Source organism: Leptidea sinapis, chromosome 2, assembly GCF_905404315.1.
Source record: "Leptidea sinapis chromosome 2, ilLepSina1.1, whole genome shotgun sequence".
NCBI lineage: Eukaryota > Metazoa > Arthropoda > Insecta > Lepidoptera > Pieridae > Leptidea > Leptidea sinapis.
Window position 1 is genome coordinate 12,394,214 of NC_066266.1, and position 15,650 is coordinate 12,409,863.

A 15,650-nucleotide genomic window follows, 5' to 3' on the forward strand; every position below is an offset into this window, starting at 1 on the left:
ATACGACATGACCTCCCAAAAAAGCGCTTACACCTTCCTTAAAGGCCGGCAATACTCTTGTGATTCCTCTGGTGTTTCAAGAGAATGTGGGCGGCGGTGATCACTTAACACCAGGTGACGTGGTTTGTCGTCCTATTCCATAAAAAAAATACAATTCTGTAGATGTAACAATTACTTTACTTCAGTGCCTCTAAGTCAGAACAAAAAGTCTCTTAAAAAATTTAAAATAATTTCAACTAGTTAAGACAGAGTTAGGAAAGTATACCCTTTGATTTCTTTAGAATTCTTTTTGATGTTATTTCTAATATACTAGACACTACTACCGCTTCGGAAACAAATGGCCCTCTGAGAGAGAAGATGCGGCGCAAGAAACTCTCCCCGCATTTTTTTGCGTTCGTTCTAATCAAATATACAATATTGTATTGTCTATTGCTATAAAAAAAAATCATAATCTAGTCTCAGGCTGTCGGATAACTTAGATATTCAGCTGTTGAGTAGTAGGATTTACTACAGAACCATTTATTATTAAAACATTTAAATTTATTTATAGATAATGCCTGAACAGTGGCTGGGACTTAATTTAAAATATACATTTATATTAATAGCATTTTTAATTTTATAAGATATGCCTCCTGATATCCCATTGGATAATCTTCATTAACTTGCTTTTACTAATTTCAGTTATTCTTGAAACTAATATTTAACATACCTTTAACAATGGTAGCAGCTTATATTTTCTTGGCAGACATCAAAAAGAAATTGGTGAGTTTTGTTTTAAATATTAAATTGAAATTCGTTTAATTTTACACCTAGATGACATATTTGTGGCTTAGTGTCTCTTCAAGTAGCAGACTAAGTAGTTAGTTTTAATCTTCTAGCTTATTGGCGATAAAACAGGCTTTGAAAGAATTTTCAAAGATAGAGTGACTCTGAAATAATATTTCGTGCTCTGTGACGCGATGTACTGTACTAACTGTGTTATAGCAGACCTCAGTATCAGATTGAGCTCCACATGCCCTTTAGATACAATACTCTAATTGGGTTTTATACATACCTAGATTAAAAGGCATAAAAGGGCATTTATTTTCTCAAAATTGATTCCTTTAGAATTCTTTTTGATGTCATTTCTAATAACTACTACCGCTTCGGAAACAAATGGCGCTCTGAGAGAGAAGAAGTGGCGCAAGAAACTCTCCCAGCATTCTTTTTTTGCGCTATTTTCAATAAAAATATACAATATTGTACAGTCATTTCTATCGCTATAAAAAATCACAATATAGTCCCAGGCTGTCCGATCATTTAGATATTCAGCAGTGGAGTAATAGGATTTACGACAGAGCCATTTTTTATAAAACATTTAAATTTATTTATAGATAATGCCTGAACAGTGGATGGGACTTTATTATAGAAGTGTATACATTAGATTAGCATGTCTTGTATATCTTAAATGTTGTAAATACTACAAATTAAATTATTGTATTATTATATCAATCTTCTCTATATCAGATTTAACGGACCATTGAAGCCCTTGCCATTTGGCGTGTCGGTTTGGATTGATTTGTTGTGTCTGTGGTCATTTGGATAATGTCGATTAGTATCGGCGCAGACTTGGCCAAATGAAGAACTGCTTGTATGTGGATTTGAACAGTTTGACCAAATTGACATATGAATGGTTACTTTCGATATGATAATTACTTCCTATGATCTACGACAAAATGTGCATACAAACCAAGGTACCTTGTTACGTTTGGGTTGGTGAAGTAATGAGAAATATTTAATTCCATTTGCGGAGTTCTTTAAAAGCTCTGAAAACAGCAGCAATTACATTAATACTGTCATGATTTATAATGCTGTGTAACATTTATTTTCAGAGTTTCAATTTTTACGATCACGGCCTGGATTTCTTATGTATTTTTCTGGAAGCAACACATAACTTTATGATACCAGCAATATTAGGAACACTGTTGGTCAACGAAACAAACAAATTGAAAAAGATGCTTTTTAACCTCCTATTGAGTACCACTGGTAATTATATTCATATTTTTCGAGATTTCTAAGTCGTTTTATATAAATGTCATTTGCAAAATAACTAACATAGATTAATTAATTTCGGTGTTCAGTCGCATACTAGAATCTCTTATTGTCGTTTATGTAACAGTACAATTAACACAAGTAAGCGGTTTATGAAAATTTATGTAGATCTCACTAAGCGAATTCTTGGGCGTCCTTGATAGTTCTGCCATGGCATTATAATATTCTTACTTGAATCTGACCTTAAAATAAAATAAAAAAAGACATGTGTGTGTTTGTGCGAGTCACATACGGTAGAAGGGAAACTTCTGAAAAGTATTGAAAAAATAAACAGTCGCTTTATATAAACTGTAATTTATAAATACATAAAAAAGGAAATAGGATTAGGAAGGAATTAGGATTATTGAAAACAATTAAAATTTCATCTTTTCAAAATCATTGAAGATTTTTAATCAGCGGTAGGCTACGAGATATTGAGATGGAGTATCAGGATAAATGTAAGGTTAATTATTTTTCATCAAATTTAAAAATTATTTAATATTTTAATGTAAGCAATTATATTACTTAAATAACAAGTTCTGCGGCTTTACAAATCTCACATAAGTTGCTTGAGGCACATATATATCCACCTCCATAGAGCTTACTAATTTGTTTAACTCAAACTTACTATTCGCAGTTAACAAGTCGATGCAACCCATGCATTAAATGGTTACATAGAGATCTCACCACAAAACCAGCTAGGTATCCAACTATTTGCTATATATATTCTCGAGCTTGGCTATGATCTAGTAAACGAGACATTATGCCTCCATTTTCTTCTGTTTTCTAGTGTTTCGTGTTCGTGTTCATTAGTACACAGTTTCCTGATTTTAGTTCCATGTGGCACAACAATTTCCTTAAAATGCCTTTTGGTTGTTTGGCATTAGGATGTTCATTATAACCACGCATACGTATACCCCCAAAAATATGTTGCGCGGCGGCCATCTTCGATTTAAAAAATGATCCCAAATTCGTTCCTTGCACCCTCGATAACCTCAGATAGGATATCCATACTGTGAAATCATAATTTTTCGCAGCGGCCGTCTTGGATTTCAAAAATGACCATAAAATCGTTCTCTGCACCCTCGAGAACCTCGGATACGCTATCCACAATGTGAAATCATAAGTTTGAGTAGTAGCCATCTTGGATTACAAAAATGATCCCAAATTCATTCTCTGCACCCTCGAGAACCTCGGATACGATATCCATATTGTTGAAATCATAATTTTGCGCGGAGGCCATCTTGGATTTAAAAAATGATCCCAAATTCGTTCTCTGCAACCTCGAGAACCTCGGATAAGATATCCATATTGTTGAAATCATAATTTGGCTCGTCGGCCTCAATAATAGTTTTATTAATAATAGCTGGCAACGGCGCCTCTATTGTCTCGCTTTTTCGTTTCATCGAGTATAAACGATTCTAAAGAAGTTTCAATTCAATAAAATAATACATATAAATAGATTATTATAAAATAATATGTAATGTTATTGTCACTCCCTATTATAAAAAAATAGATATAAATCATTTTTCGTACTTTTTAATGAACGAAATGAAAAGATACGACAAACGTTTTGAAAATGAATGAAAATTAAAAAAGTTTTATTTACGTAAATTTACAAAAAGCATCTGTAAATAGTCATAAAATGTTCACAACTGCGCAAAAGCGTCAAAAAGTAAATTACTTAAATAATTAAAAATACGTCAGTGGATGCTACAGGGTTGCACAGAGACTTGCGATATGCATGGTACCGTACTCCAAACTTCTTTATTCTCAATACATTCCTTAATATTAAAGTAACCTTTTCCCATTAAAACAGTTTTATATATGTCTTGAATGTTTTGTCAGGCAATTCTGTTATGGTTGATAGAAGATTATAGAATCTAATAGAATTTCCGTTGGTACAGTATCTGCCAACTTCACCTGACAGCTGTCAACACTGTCATATTGACAACAAAAACAAAATGGCGCGTAAACGAAAAAAGCGACGTTTTGCTATAAACTTTCATGCGTCGATAAAGACTATTAAATATTTATGTAGTAATGAAATTTGAAGATTATTCTTTCAGATGAAAAGGACGAGGAAAATATCAAGAAATTCATCGCATACATCGACGCTCGTCCTTTCAAGTTCAAGATGTTCTCAATACTTTCTATAGACGAAATGTTACCAATAACAGTGATTAATATCTTTGTTACTTATTTTATTGTGATAATTCAAATCACACATTTGTATTGAATTGATGTCTTGTTTAGCTTTATGCATATTTAGTATTTACATTAAGATATATTGACGGCGGTCTAAGAATAATAATTATAATATTGACACAGTCTTACACAAATTATCATGCCCCAATCTAGGCATAGCTTGTACTATGGGTGCAAGACGACGATATATTTAATAAAATATACTAGCGTAAATATACACAAATACAAATTAACATCCATCACTCGGAAACAAACATTCATATTCATCATAGGTATAAATGATTGCAATTCCATCTACTAGGCTCCGTAAAATTGCTAAATCTTTTAAAGTGGATTGTGTTATATTTTATAATAAACTCCCAAATGAAATTAAAATATTACCTATTGAAAAAATTTAATGTGTCGTAAAAATAAATTAACATCTAAGGCCTATCATTTGAATGCTGTTGTAACTTTTGTACTTCATCCTGACTTGCACGAAATAACTTATAAAGTTTTACAGTGAATAAAGATTTTTTGACTTTGACTTTGATTTTGCTCTTACCTACCTACCTACTACAAATACTTATCTCTCTCAAGATATCTGTCTTATCTTTTTATTCTTCTGTCTTCTCATCTCTAACTTCTATGCCACGCATTTATACTATTTATCAGTATCACTTAGACAATTATTTCCACTAGATTCATATTTTCAATACATGTACAAGTATAATAATGGAGAAAAGCCAAAAATGTTTGAAGCTTCTAACAAAGCTGTAGAAAACATTTTTTGATTTACATTAAGAATAACGATGGCTAATGACTAGTATTACAGAATTTGTATATCATAAAAAAGTCTTACTTTAGAAAGCATAAGCAATTTTTTAAGGTTATGTTATTTAAAATTAATGGGTTCTTAACAAAGATGTTGTAAACAATAGAGTATTAATCCATATCCAATTTATTATTTTAGATAATAGTAGATCAAAATGATTGTGTTCTTCTTAACTTATCTTAATATTATATATAAATCCAGTATCCTGATGTTTGTTTTCAGTAAACTCCTACAATAATGATCGGATTTTAATGGGGATTCAAAGTCAAACTCAAAGTTAAATAAACTTTATTCAGTTAGGCTCAAACTAAGGGCTTTTGAATGGTCACTTCAAATATTTCTTTTAAATTACTGAATCTACCATATGTTCGTAAATAGTTGGGCTCGTGAGAAGAACATATAATAATAATAAACTAAACGGCCACTCTTTTTAATCAAATAGAGAATTAAAATTCAAAAATTTTTATTCAAAAATTTATAATATAATTTAATATAATATAATATTTTTATAATATATTTAATAAAAAACTACCATACATTCAAAATAGACTGCCTCAGACCTGAGAAGAATGGGCGCAAAAAACTCGAGGATTACAATATAATATCATACAATAAAAAAAATGGTTAAAAAAAGAGCCTGAGAGTGTTCGATTTATTCCAAGTCTGTAGTATAATTAAGAAAATCGTTTATGCTTAGATAATAATAAATCATGGAGAGCATAATTAACCGCCAGCTATTGGTATACCTTGAGGGTCACCATTTGATCAGCGACCGGCAGTACGGCTTTCGCTATGGTCGGTCGGCAGGCGATCTTCTGGTATACCTAATACATCGATTGGCGGCGGCTATTTAAAGCAAGGGAGAAGGTCTGGCAGTTAGCCTGGATATAGCGAAGGCTTTTGATCGTGTATGGCACAAGGCGGTCTTCTCAAAACTTCCATCATCTGGTCTTCCCGAGCGCTTATGCAAGTGGACCTCCAGCTTCCTCACTGGGTGCAGCACACAGGTCGTTGTCGACGGTTATTGCTCGAATCCCAAGCCCGTGAATGCTGAAGTGCCCCAAGTCTGTGTGCTATCTCTCACGCTGTTTCTTCTGCATATCAATGATATGTTAGACAACTCCAACATACATTGCTGTGCAGACGACAGCACTGGTGATGCCGTATACATGGGCCATGCAGGTCTCTTTCGGGAAATCGTCGACCAGTGCCTTGAGAAACTTGTGTATTCTATAGAGTCCTCTCTCGAGAAGTTCGCGGAATGGGGTAAATTGAACCTTGTCCAATTCCCAGACCCCCAGACGACTCAAGTTTGAGCGCTTACCACTAAAAATCCCCATTTGTCGTATCACCACTCTTCGACAACACTTCTCTTAAAGCCTCGCCTAGTGTTGCAAGAGAATGTGGGCGGCGGTGATCACTTAACAACAGGTGACCCGTACGCTCGTTTGTCCTCCTATTCCATAAAAAAAACATTTTCTGGGATCATATTGTTAAAGCATATACATCGCCTTAACCGACTTAATCTTTACTTACTAACTCATGCATGTATACAAGTTTATGTTATGTTTTTCCGAAACATTGCCTCTCCATTTCTCCATTCGCATATAATAATTTACCGGAACAAACATAAACTTTTTAATTGAAGTATATTTGTTTACTTCAATATTAACAGAGGCTAATTGACCAAAAGTTGTCTGATCTCAGTTTACCAATTATTGACTGAGAAATAGGTTTATAATAATATTTTATAAGTTTATTGATAAAAATATTTCATTATAACAACGGCGAGTACATTTTACGAAATAATTCTTGATGAAATATTTTTTGACAGATTAAGGACGCGTTCTCAAAACAGAGAGGTATCGAATCGCACTACTACACTGACACCGCTCAAACACATACACGTACTTAAAGTTAATTGCGGGAATCAAATGAATTTGATACTTTAGCAAGTTTGAATTTTATTTTTTTAATACCTTTGTATTTTTGATAATTGGTTGATGTATTCGTTTAGTAGTTAAATATTAGAATTTTAGATGGCAATTCTGTCGCATAACGTCGGGTGCAGTAAACGCAGTTTTTTTTTAATCCAAGATGGCCGCCTCGAAAAATTATGATTTCAACAATATAGGTATCGTATCCGAGGTTATCGGGGGTGCAGAGAACAATTAGATAGGTCTTTCAAAATCAAATTTTGAGATTTTTTAATTAGATTGGTAACGGAATGTGTTTTGTACATATTGTGAGTGAAAAGTCGAAACGTAAATATTTCTATATTTAGGGAATGAAGAATTAATTTAGCATGTGGGATATTGTTAGACAGGCCTTTTATAAGATAATTTAAGTTTATGAATGAATTCTAATTTTGATGAATTCAAATGGCGCTCTGAGAGAGAAGAAGCGGCGCAAAAAACTCTCCTAGCATTCTTTTTTTGCGCTCTTTTCAATAAAAATATAGAATATTGTACAGTCATTTCTATCGCTATAAAATAATCACAATCTTGTCCCAGGCTATCCGATCATTTAGATATTCAGCAGTGGAGTAATAGGATTTACGACAGAGCCATTTTTTTTATAAAACATTTAAATTTATTAATGTACATGTGTATAGAACATCATTGGGTTTTATAGCTGATTAATTGATGTCTTATGGATATATTTTATTTTGTTTAAACGGTCAAAGTTATGACTTATCTAATATTTATTCAAACCTATTGTTATTTTACTTATAAGAAAAATTTTGCCGATTACTTACCAATGTTATGATTTAATGTTATGTTATTAATATTTTCCTTAAATTGAGAAGTGTATTAGTTACTAACAGTTTTTATTTATTAATTTAACTTTAATTTTATTTATTATTTTTTGTATATATATATACTTACATAAATTTATTGCCAATGTTTATGTTAGCAGTAGACTTGGGGGATTATAAATATATAAATATTTAATTCTCAAAGTCTGTGTCTCGGTGTCTAGAGAATACCATCGTTGAGAAGTAAAATTCCCAACATAATGCTAACTAGACACCATTTTGGTTCTGTAATGTCCATAATATTGTTATTAGTAATAAGATTTCTGTATTTTTGAACCAAATAAAGTTTTTAATTATTAATTAATATTATTAAAAAAACATGAAAATGACACCCATGAAGAGAAGTTGGTAAATTTCACAGGCGCCATCTTGGATTTCGGTTTGACCCGATATTCGTTATTGTTGACCCCAAAAACCATGAAAATGACAACCATGAAGAGAAGTTGGTAAATTTCACAGGCGCCATCTTGGATTTCGATTTTGATCCGATATTCGTTATTGTTGACCCCGAAAACCATGAAAATGACACCCATGAAGAGATGTTGGTAAATTTCATCGGCCCCATGTTGGATTTCGATTTTGACCCGATATTCGTATTTGTTGACCCCGAAAACCATGAAAATTACACCCATGAAGAGAAGTTGGTAAATTTCATCGGCGCCATCTTGGATTTTGATTTTGACCCGATATTCGTATTTGTTGACCCCGAAAACCATGAAAATGACACCCATGAAGAGAAGTTGGTAAATTTCATCGGCGCCATCTTGGATTTCGATTTTGACCCGATATTCGTATTTGTTGACCCCGAAAATCATGAAAATGACACCCATGAAGAGAAGTTGGTAAATTTCATCGGCGCCATCTTGGATTTCGATTTTGACCCGATATTCGTTATTGTTGACCCTGGAAACCATGAAAATGACACCCATGAAGAGAACTTGGTAATTTGCATAGGCGCCATCTTGGATTTCGATTTTGACCCGATATTCTTTATTGTTAACCCCGATAACCATGAAAATGACACCCATGAAGAGAAGTTGGTAAAATTCATAGGCGCCATCTTGGATTTCGATTTTGACCCGATATTCGTTATTGTTGACCCCGAAAACCATGAAAATGACACCCATGAAGAAAAGTTGCCAATTTTATAAGCGCCTTCTTGGTTTTCGACTAGACATAATATTTAGAGATGAACTTATAAATCACCAATTCTTCAAAAAAAATACAGAAACTTAATTTATTGAAAATCTGACTGCGTACAAAATATGTAAAGTATCAAAGACAGTATTGTATAGCTTATAAAAAGTATTCATGTTCGTACAGCTTTCCGAGTACGAGCTGCTGCTTACAACCGACACAGTGTCTACCCACGACGGCGGCCGAGCGCGGACTGAGGTTATTTCGATAGATCTTCCTGTGCAATGCGTCCGTACGCATGTGTCACTCCGTAGTGACAAAATAAAATAACCCTTAATACCACACTTTAAAGATCATGCTTATCAGAAATATATATGAATTTTAGAAGATTCATTTTTATTTTTTTCTGAGATTATTTGTTAGATATTCATTAATTTATTTCCCGTGTTTTTGAAAATATTATATCTGCTTTCCTTACATACTTTTTAAGAGCCAAAATTGTGTAAGTGGTAGCAGAAAACTGATCCTGAATGAAGCCCCATTTCGTCAATTTTGTGTGAAGAGGTAACGGATAATCGTTTTTACGACATAAAATATCAAAATTTCAAAGCAAACATTTCCCGCTAATTGGAGATAAAGAAGTAATCTATTTGTGGCAATTTTTAGTTCTGTTAGACTTAGTTTAATTTCATCACAAACTCTACCGAAAAATATCTTATTTTTGTCGGATTCGTAAACGCGTCCTTAATAAAAAACAGTATTTTATTTAATGTACAGAACAAGGTCTGTCGGCTCAGCTAGTAATTACGAGTAAATAAATATCATTCATAATTGATTTCACAGATTTAAAATTATTATTTCTATAATATTATGTGCATGTACGTATGTACTCGAAATCATATTTAGATAATATGCTTTAAGAGAACGTTAAGTTCCTAGTTTGATTTTAAATATTTTTGAATTTTAATAAAATTTCAAATAGCCTAGTTAGTACATTTGTAGTATTCAATTATTTGTCTTAAAATAGGTTTTTAAATAAAAGTAATGTATAATTGCATTAAAGAGTAATGTAATAACTGCATAAGGTAGTTTTGATTATTATTATAGTTAAAAGGATTATTTATTTATATTATTTTATTGTGTTGTAATATTTTGAAGTTCTTAGTTACCTTTTTTAATATTATGTTTAGTATTTAGTAGGTAGTTAAGTTTAGCTGAACTTTGTAAAGAACGTTCTAAATTTTTGTAATATTATTTATTATCACTGTGTTTGTGTGACCTTTATTAAGAATAAAGATATAAAACAAAGTTGAGTTAATTATTTAAAGATTTAAATAACTGACACTGTTTTAAGTTAAATTTAAACTTTATAAACAACCAAAGAGTAGCCATTTTCACAGAACACATTAAATAAATCATTCAAATCATAGTTATGGCAAAAATACTAAATCTTACAGTTCTCACTAGAAATCACGAACTGTAAGAAGTTTTAAATTCAAAAATTATTACAACAAAAGTGGTATACAACCAGACAATGTACCTTAACCTTCCAAATTCAGGAAGTGCCATACGTCATTAGATTATTCAGATACACCAAAATCGGAAGTGCCGTACGGCACACTACGGCCTGGCCAAGTTCGGACCCTCATTTGGTTTATAAGATGGTTTATTCTGCATGGTATTATATCTTGTTTCAAATCAAGCATCTGCTCGGGTGCCAATATTGTGTCACTCCGCCACCCAAGAATGACAGAACGAATGATCCAGACTCGTTGGATAGTGTTGACCATTCCTTGCAATTTAGAATCCTTATATTGTATAGGTACATTACGCAAGCTTGTCGGCTTAATAACGTCTGTGTTCTTTGTTCTCCAAATGTCACTCATGCACCAATCATTTCGCAAAATCACTTGTCTTAATGATTTTACTCTGCAACGTTTGTTCTAAGTATTTCTGTTTGCTTATTATTAAGTGATTCTGTAGAGAAAAGTATAGGTTTGAAAGTGCGTACCAAGTATTGCACCTTGGGCAACCTCAACAGGTTTGAGCGTTGTTTTTTGGGCAAAACTCCAAATTGAAGAAACAATACAATAATATATATAAAACAACAACAATATATGTGACTGGCAGAGGGCAACGTAAAGTAAGTCATAAAAAATACCGGCAGTGCAAGAAACAGTTTAAGTTTTACACGGATAGCCTTCGAGGACAATATGATGCCTGCAGTTGCACATAAAAGCACACAAACGGCCTTATAATAAATTCGAGAATTTACTAAACCTTGAAAAATAATTGTGTATTGACACAAAATCAATATGTCGAAGGATCTATCACCTTCTACGCTTCAGTTAAGATTTTCATACTACTACTTTTAAATTAGGCACTTATTAGTTAATAGTAATATATAACGATTAATAGTGCGTCAAGGAGGGCTAACCTCTCCGGACCTCTTTAGCCTTTATGTAAATGATCTGATTGTGGAACTAAGGAATGCCGGAGTTGGCTGTCACATAGGGAAAACGTGCGTGAATAACTTTAGCTACGCTGACGATATGGTGCTTCTAAGTCCCTCAATCAGAGGCCTCAGGAAACTGCTGGCTATCTCTGAAAATGCAGGGCAGCATGGCCTCAAATATAATGTAAAAAAACACAAAATGATGGTGTTTCCGGCTAAGAAAGGTCTGGAGAGAATTCCGATGGTCTTTTTAGACGGTGTATCCATAGATAGAGTGGACCGATTCAGGTTCTTTGGGCATATCTTAACTGAGAACTTGTGTGATAGCGATGATATAGAACGCGAGCGGAGGGCTCTGGCTGTTCGATGCAATATTTTCGCACGCCGGTTTGCACAGTGCAGTCCTGAAGCGAAGCTGACGCTGTTTAGAGCATATTGTAAAACTGCACGAAGCAGCATCAGACTGCAGTATAATAATGTATACCGTATTCTGATGAGACTGCCCAAATATTGCAGTGCGTCGGGCATGTTTGCCGACGCCAGAGTCCCCGATTATTTCGCAGTGATAAGATCACGAGTTGCTGCTTTTTGGTCTCGCATTCGCGAATCGGAAAACGAAATTCTCAGTGTATGCTCTGAGCACCCAGAGAATCCTATACTCCATTACTGGCTTTCGGTGCATCGTGACATTAACCAGAAATAGTATTATCAGTACATTACTTTTATACGAACCCCCCCTTGGTGCAATTTTAGTTTTAAGTTATTTAATTATTAAGAACTGTGATGTATACAATTTTATTTTTTATTTTTAAGTACATCTTATTCTATTTTATTCAATTTACTGTAATGGGTTTAGAATGCCTGAAATAAATGACATATTATTATTGTTATAATACAAATCTAAATTTAGGTAATCTACAATAACATTCATAAAATTCAGTTACATTTTCCTCTACAAAATACAACAACAGCTAAAAGTAATAAAACAAAAACAACTTACCAACAAACATGTATGTTCCATTATCGGAACACTAATTACGAATGCAAATCTTTCACGTTCGCCGACAAATCTAGACTTGTACGTGTCTGGCGTTGATGGGTCGGACCAGTGAAGCTGATTTATACTTTGTATGCACACTGTGATACACAGATCCAAGTCAATTACGTGCATCCAGAGAAACAACTGAAAATAGCTGATTGCGAGTCCACTTTTTCATATAATTTGTTCATTTGAAAAATGTGTGGTACATTATTCATTTCCAAATACTTAACAAATGTTTGATGTGGTATAATTGAACCTTTTTTAATGTTTAAAATACACAAGATGATGGAACTTCAGCAAGAAATTGATAATCTTAACAAATTTAATATATCTTTAAAACATATCATTTTTTTTAGTTTATGTGACTGTTTATGTGACTGAAAAGGCATTAAACAAGAGTGTGGTCTCATGTTTTCATAATAACATCACCTGAATGTTTTAATGCCTAATTATGTACTGTTACATACACTACTTTATCTACCCACATATCATAAGCCTTAATGATGCATTCAGAAGCCGCATGTTATGACAACCATAAATTTTAATCGGTATTCATATTCATATTTATTTATTTGCTATTAAATAGGGTGGTACAAATTTGGTCTTACAATAGCTTAAAGTATCTCCTATTTAGCCATTACCAATAGCATGCAAACTTGGTCTTGGGCAAAAATTTTATTACTACTATATATATAAATAAATTTATTTTATATAACACAAAATTATAATTTGATACAATACAAAAAAAAATATTAAAGTCAAGATAAGAATAATCCACTTAGAAATCAATATATTATATCTTAATAATCCACAATAAATCCTTTACTCTTTGTGGTCAAAAAACTCTTCTATAGAATAAAATGTGTTTTGAAGAAGCCAAGAAGGTAATGGCGGTAATGAAAAGTTTTCTGGCAACTAGAATCGGCCGCAACTATTAAATTCTTTTAATATTTTACTTTCGTGCAACATTTGTCAAATTTGTTTCTCAAATCAAATTTATTTGTTTTCTGAGATGTTTGAAATTTGAATGAAATAACACTATCGAACAGTCTGTTTTTATGGCCATAATGTTTAATATATATTTTAATATATATTTCGCCATAATGTTCGGTTCTTGAACGTATCATGGAGGGTTTATGATATTTGAGTATATCAATTTTAAAACGTTGCTGAATTACTTTAGCTTCTTGTGAAAGAATGTCAATTTAGTGTTCCATTAAATTAATTAAGTTTAACTTATGTCGTAAGATAAGTCTGACAAAATATCAAATTGTCTATTAATTTATATTAAATTATTTTGCGGATTTCACTTAATGGCTTTTCTAAATAATTCGTATATAATTATTAACTATTTCTCTACCTAACTTTGCTGGAACTATCTATGTAAACTTGTAATTAGCTTTTATTATTCTTCTGTATTTATTGACTAATTTCTTAATATTAATCTGTAAGTTTTCTTTTAAAATAAAATAATAAGTCCTACTCAAAATACCAAACATTACGAGAAACACAAAACGGGTGATTACTCTTTTGTTCACCGACCACAATGTCCACGTAACAAGAAAAAGCATAACACACAGACATTGTTCTTTACCCTAACAGATCACCAAGACATCATTGACACACTTACATACTCATAAATACTGTATCACGGTGCATTGAACTTAGGGTTGTTCATCTTAGAATTCTTCCTGCAAGCCCTACAACCCTTTCAGCAAGGGAATATCGTGCAAAGCAAGACTTATTAATGTTAATACAAGAATAACAGTTATAATGCTCTTGATATCGAGAGGAAATATAAATGGAAGTTGAAAACTATTATCCTCGGTACATGTTTAATAATTATGAACAAGGAATTAATTATAATGTAAAGTTTTGACGACTTCAGAGGATATATTTTAATTGCATCTTTGTATCACTAATACACATACTGGTGAAATACGAATATTTTTGTGTTATTTAAATAAAAAGTTACGAGTGAAATTAGTTTAACTTTTTTTTAAGAAATAAGTACTTACTTTTTTACAGTTAGTTACTAGTGGGAGGCTCTTTTGCACACGATGCCGACTAGATTATGAGTACCATAACGGCGCCTGTTTCTTTTGTGAAGCAGTAATGTGTAAGCATTACTGTGTTTTAGTTTGAAGGGCGCCATAGCTAGTGAAATTGCTAGGCAAATGAGACTTAACATCTTATGTCTCAAGGTGACGAGCGCAATTGTAGTGCCGATCAGAATGATTTGGTTTTTCAAGAATCCCGAGTTGCACTGCATTGTAATGAGTAGGCCCTAGCAACCATCAGCTGAAAGTCCTGCTCGTCTCGTCCGTTACTGTCAAAAAAAAAAAGTTTTAGCTCCACCTCTGAAGGTTCGCGCTCGAGCCTCATAGTCCCTATCTTATCGACACACAAGGTAACGGTCGTCAACTAACTCGTTGCTACTGATATCCCTACAATTAGCCATATTTCAGTGAGGCATATAACATTGTAGTTAGTTTGACAAGAGTTTCTGTAGAATTATACAGCTTTGTTCGATGACCACCTGCATTTTTATAAAATATGTTTGACGAGCCCATCACGAAATGAAAATAATAACCTGTAATATGAAAAATTATAAATAACTATTCCAACTACTAATTCTGCAGCGCGTATGATATTTGAATGATCACCAATTTAAATCTTACGTATTTACATGCAGTAATTAGCAATCTTTTAATATTTTTTAAAGGCAGGATCAGCAAATAATTATAGTGTATGCCTTGCAGTATAAGTAGTTACCTGGGAAAAGAAATAATAATCTTAACACTTTGCGTACCTAGTAATACGATTGTCTTAATTTAGTAACACGCACGAAATACCGGCTTAATGAAGAAAACCATACGGACCTCATTCAATTTCTGTTTTTATTTTGTTACTAGCTGACCCGGCAAACGTTGTTTTGCCATATAAAGTATAATTCACGCGATAGTTTTTATAAGTAATAAAATATTGCCTATATTATAGCCTGTACATCATTTTGTTCTATTATCAAAAGTTTTTGCAGCGCACGCAAAAATAGGTTTTCGATTTTACACCTTGTGTTACAAAAAAGCAATTTTATTACGGATCC

General features: G+C 32.7%; 1 protein-coding gene across 1 annotated transcript; it reads left to right on the plus strand.

Moving 5' to 3' along the window:
• Nucleotides 1-11,599: 11,599 nt before the first annotated feature.
• Nucleotides 11,600-12,205, plus strand: LOC126973125 (uncharacterized). Its single transcript, XM_050820270.1, has one exon. It carries the CDS (start codon nt 11,600-11,602, stop codon nt 12,203-12,205), a length of 606 nt encoding a protein of 201 aa, XP_050676227.1.
• The last annotated feature ends 3,445 nt before the right edge of the window (nt 12,206-15,650 follow it).

Coding starts and splice junctions, on each gene's coding strand:
- LOC126973125 (XM_050820270.1), top strand. CDS start 11,600: ATGGTGCTTCTAAGTCCCTCAATCAGAGGCCTCAGGAAACTGCTGGCT.